At 49.4% G+C, this 6,999-nt stretch overlaps 1 protein-coding gene across 1 annotated transcript; it reads right to left on the reverse strand.

The window, feature by feature from the left end:
- Positions 1 to 4,011: 4,011 nt before the first annotated feature.
- Positions 4,012 to 6,553, reverse strand: LOC100900926 (uncharacterized). The gene is made up of 5 exons (XM_003742796.2): positions 6,463 to 6,553; positions 6,133 to 6,197; positions 5,843 to 6,044; positions 5,586 to 5,738; positions 4,012 to 5,434 (listed from the first exon to the last, which is right to left on the reverse strand). Exons 2-5 carry the CDS (start codon positions 6,175 to 6,177, stop codon positions 4,206 to 4,208), a joined length of 1,629 nt encoding a protein of 542 aa, XP_003742844.2. The 5' UTR covers positions 6,178 to 6,197; positions 6,463 to 6,553; the 3' UTR covers positions 4,012 to 4,205.
- Positions 6,554 to 6,999: the final 446 nt, after the last annotated feature.

Raw genomic sequence — 6,999 nt, forward strand, 5'->3', positions numbered from 1 at the left:
ACAAAGCCAGCCCGCCCGCCCGCCAGCCGCCCGACCTGTCGATGGAGCAGCAAGATTCTACAGCTAGATTCTCTTATTTCTGAAACTACCGCAAGCGTGTGAAGATCTTCGTGCCACAAATGTCTCTGATGATATGCCTCCCGATAGCCTATCTCCCCTCTATCTTCCGAATGAATCCACGCAGACGAGTGCCACGCCTCGGCCGTCGCGGTCATCTGAACGTCGACGTCGTCGAACTGGTAGTGAGCCGATAAATTCAGAAAGTTGACCGACTGAAGAAAAATCAATAGGGTAGAAATTGAAGATACGGTCGTTTCGCGAGAGCCTCTTATCGTGGCATTCCTTCGCTTGCGGTAGCGCGAAAGGTAACGATCTTAGGCTGTTATGTCGATGTGGGAGCGCTCGACGGATTGCCTTCTCGGCTGGCGCTCAAGTTCCTTTAAGGCGTCTCCGCGCCGAGTAATGTTGTCTCATCGAATGGAAAGATCCATATCGTCCAAGAAGAATCAGAGAGGAAATAAGCGATATAACTTCAAGTGTATAGAATATTCGCATCCAGCTGAACACCTCTTCGTACGAAAGAACGTGTGCCGTTCAAGTATCATGACAAAAATAGGGTAGGGTTTGTAATCTAGTCTTTGAATCAAATAATTGAATAGCGCAGCAACTGACAATGATCAACGTATAGGTGATAATACGACGATACAGCTCTAAGAATAATTCCTTATTTTATTTTGACGCGAACAGCTGGGTTGACTTGTGTAAATAATTCGCATATCCACATACGTATGATCCCTGAGATCAAGGGAAAATAATTATAATAAGGATGCGGTAATAAACTATTTTCAATTCAATTCCCCGCGACAGTTATTTTACCCTTCTCGCACAGATGTGACAGGTTCAAAGAGCGCGCCCCCGGTGGATCCTCATCCCAGCTAAATATTTTTGATCGAAAGACCCTCATCATAATTGAACGGGAAGGAAAGAAAGGAATTGGAATGGCGTATACCGGTTTCCCGATGAAGTCGACGGACATTTCTCGACGGGTAGGAAGAGCAGTGGCTTGGAACTTGTAGACCTCTGCACTCAAGACCACTTACAAACCCGGCCTAACGAAGCCAGCGCTCAGAACCGCTCGTCGAAAGTTATCGACGAAGTGTCTATTGTCGCGACCACTAGCTCAAAAGAGGCGTAGATGCTCGACTCGGACAGAAAAGCCGCTGCTAAGGTGGCCGAGTGTAATTACATAGAACAGCGGCAAGAAAATCTGGGAAGTTTGTCGGCATCGAGGTAGAACTGACTCAAGTCCGAATCTGACGTTTAGTAGCAGACATGTAAAGTCCTTTCGAGACAGTCCTTCGATCGATCTGACGAACTTCTTGCCTTACGAGTCGGAACGCCAAGCCGCGTCCGAGCGCTGTCCGTATGGAAGATAATTTTCTCTCTGGCACGAAAATGTTGGGCAAATTCGTTAAACTCCGAAAGGCGCTTTCCAAGTCGTTCGAGTCCATTACTCGAAATATCGAGCTTGGAGCAAATCCCTTGGACTTGACTTGGAGAAATCGAGCCCAAGCGATGTACGGGCTTTTTAAAATCGATGCGAGCACCTAATCCTTCTTCCTAAATTGCTTGTGCACGCAGCGATTCTGTGTGGACATGATTCGGAATACGTTTAAAGGAGCTCCGATACCGCTTCGGACGATGGAACACGAACTCGTGCAATCAATTGTCAGCTTTTCCGCAACAAGCAAGCTATTGTACTGATACGTAGTCCATCTAGGTTCGAGGCGCGGCCGCAACTCCAACGAGCGCTGTCGGCTCATCATGCATCGCCTGATCGTGCTTCAATACAGTCACCAATTTCATTCTGGGACGATGTGAATAATCGGTACGAGCATGAATTTTCACGGACTCGAGCTTCCTTGAGAGAATCGATGTCAGCTGATGGATTGGACTGCAGGCCCTTGCAATCTCCCGACATGCTTCGTTTCCGGTCAGGCTGAGGCAATTTTGGCCGGAGGGCGGCGCTCTCGGCGCGTTGATGAATAATCAAAGTTCTCTCATGGAACAATCGATGTCAGATCAAACAGCCAGCCGTCTTGCGTAACACAGGTAGCACAGAAGCGGGTTCTAAGGCGGGTAGACGCTTGCTGGCCATAGAAGAGAATGTTGCTGCTGCTGGCGAATCTTGGACACTCCCTTGATGCCAGAAGGAAACCTTAGCGGAGGAATGGGATATGCCCCTCTATCAATTATAGCAGCTAGCAGCGGATAAGAAGCAAAAGAAGATGATGACGATGACGACGCGGAGCAGAACAACTTCTGATCTGACATGATTCACATTGCTTTGATGGAGAGATGATGGAGTGCTCGCCGCTCGATGCTTCGGGAGGAATTCTCATGAGATGCGAACGAATTCCTGCATTGGAGCGACACATGCGCAAACCCCGAAGATCTTGTGGATACTTTTTCCGTGGGATCCGATTCCCAATGCATCTTCTGAAATCTTCGTCCGAGGAGGTCCCGGCTCCCTATGATAGTTAGTTTCTCATGTGCTTCCCCGGATTGGACTTATCGACTTGGAATCGAGGAGCAACGATCCCTGACAATCGTTAATGTATCGCTCCGAAGACCGGGCTAACAAATCTGCTGCGAAGCTTTTGAGCGATGAAACCTAATGTATAGACAAATATAGCTGGCTGTCGAGTCACGAAGTGTGAGAAGCACGACGTGTAAAATGGCTAATCATCTACCGGTAGAGAAGGAGTCTATGAGTTTTCAGATGAGACAAGACAAGCGAGCGAAAATTAGAGCCACTTGAGACTTCCTATCGAGAACTCCTAAGTGAGGCAAGCTTCGTATTTCGCGAAGGCACTCACGATTCGCTCACGAGGTGTTCAGAAGAGAAGTTTCATTATTCGCCGTGACACTCGCCCTTAACACGAAGCGCTGAACGCATGCCATGGACCCATCCGCATGGGTTTTCTTGCAGATCGCTCGTATCCTCGAACATCCTCGCTCGTTTCCCACTCAAACGTTTCTTTCACTACTACCGCTGGAACCCGGTTTCCGAGTGCTACCCATTCATCCATCCATCAGAGATCTCGATCTCCATAAATTGCTAGAAGCCGGGTAGGTATCGGCTGAATTAATTTCTGTCGAGCTCCTTCCAGGCGAGAGATAAACGGGAAGTTGACATCGTACGATCGGCTTGGGATTCGAGCAAGTGCGCCGGCGAGTCTAGTCCGAAGGCGGCCGGAGCGAGTTCCACAACTGTCGCCCCGAAAAGAGAAGTTTCGGATCGGGCACCCCTGTGGCCCGAATATCCGTATTTCTTGGCACGCACCACTTCGGAATGGCTTGCCTTGCTCGGGACTCGTGTCCTTTTTGAAGTGCACCCGGGGTAGGCCCCCTCTCTTGAGTATGGGCTGACTCGACCGGATTCCAGAGCGATCTCGTTAGAGATGAGATTCTCTATCAACGATGGTCGTCGATTGTTGGATCCCATATTTGTGGTTATTTCTGTCGATTGGACGAGGCAACTCCGTCCTAGTGCGGTGCCTCGGGAAAGAGACGGTTCTCTCGTAAATTGTCTCTGCGGAAACCCTGGTCGAGAACTCAACGGAAACCTCGACGAGGACTGCGAAGGAAAGACCGATTTTTCAGGACGCGGAAGGCGAAGGGTGCTGGCGACCTTGCGAGATCGTCTGTGCGACGGGGACCCACAAGTGGATGGTAATAGGTAGGGTTCGACTTTCGTCGCGGCTTTTTAGCCGGAAATTCGCGGCATTTTCGGGCTCCAACAGACTGTCTATGGGCAAGCACCCCGCAATGGAACGAAAAATCGCGGTCACGGACCGCGACGAAAATCGAGCCCTAGGCATCGGCATCGACTGTGATTCCATTTGGACTCCTCGCTCGGGGTTCCAGACGAGGTCTTCATCGAGAGTTTCAGTCTCAGAGTTCCCTGTGCCCGAAGTTGCGAATGATCACCCGAATTCAGCGTTCCAATTCATTCAATAAATTTAATCTCCCCTCTTCCGGATTGAAAATGGTCACATAATATGATCGCCATCGTCTCGTTAGATTATAATGATCCACATTGACGAGGACCATAACAATGTTGTCTGTCGTATAAGCGAAAGCTCGGCACTCTTCAGGAGTGTTCCCACATTGCTCCCGAGTCTTCAACGTGCGCCTCTGCCTCAGGAAGAGCCCCGGACTTCGACTAGCGGTCTGAGTTGTGCGAATTCCTCAATTTTTTCATCGGCGAAAGGTTCGACCGTGAGTCGCTCAAGTAGCGGACAAAGGGTCTTGAGCTCCTCGAGGCAATGGTTCGTTATCAGGGAGCAGTTCAATATTCGTATGATCTGCAATTGAGGTTCACCACGGAGAAGTTCAACCAGACCAGAATTTCTTATTTTCCTGCACCTATTGAGATCCAGGAAAGAAAGTTGACCTTCTTGAACATGCGGTTCGTTTAGCTCGACTTCGGGCGAAAGAGACAGCTTCACTGTTTCGCGATCTGGGGATCCGGACTCCTGCGAAGAGTCCATGTCTTCCGCCGGTCCCCAGAGGATCAAGCTTCGAAGACATTCCAGTGAAATGATCTTGCTCACGGTCACATTGGTAAAAACATCGACATCCTTGATGCACAGCTCCACTAAAGTTCTGAATTCGTCAGCTACCGTGACGAACCAATCCGGGTTGATCAAGCTCATAGTGAGCTCGAAGGATCGGAGTTTCGGGAGGCGGGAAATGCCGAGGAAAGTATCGAAATCGTTCCCGAAATCACACGAGTTCAATTGGAGGTGTTGCAGGGTGGGAAGGTTCGCCAAGTGGGGCAGGTGCTCCTCACCCATTTTAAAGCAGAAAAGGCTAAGACGACGGAGCTCCTTGAGTTTGGGCAGGTGTTTGAAGCTCGGACCAGAATACAGACCAGCGCTCCTCAAGGACAAATGCTCCAATTTCGTACAGTTGAGTAGTATTTGCGCAAAATAATCGTTGTTAAGATTCCGAGGCCTAAAGATGTCCAAGAGCCGCAAGTTCGACATAGTGCTTAGAGCCTCGAAGGCCTTGCGAGTCAAACGACCGCCCCAACCCAATCTCAAGTCTCGCAGTCGTTCAGGGGCTTTGTCTGCAATGCTCGTGACGTGGTCGTCGCTCAGTAAGTCCAAGAAAGACATATCCGAGTTCCATTCTTGTTCGAGCAGGAAGGGAGGATTCCTCCGGGGTTTACCATCGTAGCAGCCGGCCGATATCGACTCCAGGTTAGGCATCGCGTCGAGCAAGCGTTCAAGTGTCCTCGTCGACATTTTGGCTTTCGGTGATACATGTTTGATGCCGGAGAACGCCACGCGCAGCGCTTCGAGACTGACGGTGTCAGGGAGCTCGAACAGGCTGGCGTTGCCGATGGTCTTTGCATCAGAGGAGTCTGTGGAAATCGAGGCCATGTGTTATAGAGATTACCCGTCTCGCGAAAGCTCCGATGATGATTCTGGAAGCTCCATTCTTGACCTTATGATTATCGAAATCTTCCGGACGGCGTGAACCTACTTAGACGAGGAAGCTCGGAATTCACAGACCTGGATTTGAGAACATAAGAAATTCTAGCTTCGGACACTGAAGAATTATCGTGTAGAAAGCCATGGGCGTCCACGTGCACCTGATGAGCTCGAGATCTCGTAGATATCTCCCGATATTCGCCCAGAACTCGGGGTCGATCCGATCAAGATTAGCTGGAAAAGAGAGAATCACGCCCGTGAAGTACCACGTATCGACGATGGTGATTCATCATATACTCTGAATATCTCCAAATAGCGCCCCGCTTAAAACCTCGTACCCTCTATAATCGAGAGGTGTTTGTATTGGCGCTGCGTCCGTCTCAAGACCCCCACGGCCTGATTCAAGTCTGCACCTCGGATTACAACTTGGACATCCTCTAACCATGAGAAAGCGGGGAGAAGCTGCAGCCAGCGACGACAGACGAGCGAACATTTGAGTCTTTCCAGTGGATCGAGAGAGGATAGAAGTCGCAAGAGTAGCTTCAATCAAAGAATGTCAACAGATGTTCGTAGCTGATTCTGCATCAATGGATTGATTACACCGTAATTTCATTGAGATCATACGAACCTCGTCGGGAAAGTTCCTCATTTCAATAACTTCGCGTTCGGCCATTGGAAAGAGACTGGAGGGATCTGTAATTCGACTGTATACTGAGTTGATAGATACGGCTTCAAGGATCCCCTGCCCGGTGCAGTGAGAGTCAAACCATGGCGCAATCATAGTCATGGAATACTCTTAGATCGACAGTTTTATTCCACTCTGCGACAGTTAGACTATTTCACCGTAAATTCCACGTCGTCACCGATTAGAATCTCGAGAAGCGTGCTCGGTTCCCCCAGTGACATGAACTCGATCCGGAGTATTGTACACGCATAGCAGGGATATTAGTTTCTTTACCTGAAACTGCTCAGGTATGGCGGAATGAGACGGAGAGCAACTCTGATGTGTTCCGAAAATAATTAGATCACCTCGATCCTCAGCACCGATTCACCGGACGTAGATACAGACCCCAGAGAACAAAACATCTGATTCTGCCACATTTGAGACAAGGCGTACGTACGAGCACGTCCCGTTCGCCGCTACATTCCTTGCAGATTTTAGCGAACGATGATCGCTGTCTGTCGGATCATCAGTTTGTCGAACTATATCTCAACGATACATACACATTCTCGCACGAGTTCATCGAGCCTGCTCCGCACCCGAATCTGCTCTTTTGTTCTGCTTATAGACTAGAATTGTGAATAATAATCCAGGAATTCCTGCAATCGCTCCAAAAGTATTGCACAATGTTGTTCGGGAGGAGACCAGGGCGGGTAGCGGAGTCAGAGTACCCTACTCAGATGTTGAAACGTGCTGGTGAGAGGATGTTTCGTCGGTAGAAATGCATTGTTCGGCGTCCCGCTCTTAAACGTCAGAATCGGGAGGTTTCTTGGC

This window comes from Galendromus occidentalis, unplaced genomic scaffold (genome assembly GCF_000255335.2).
Source record: "Galendromus occidentalis unplaced genomic scaffold, Mocc_1.1 scf7180000077431, whole genome shotgun sequence".
Taxonomy (NCBI): domain Eukaryota; kingdom Metazoa; phylum Arthropoda; class Arachnida; order Mesostigmata; family Phytoseiidae; genus Galendromus; species Galendromus occidentalis.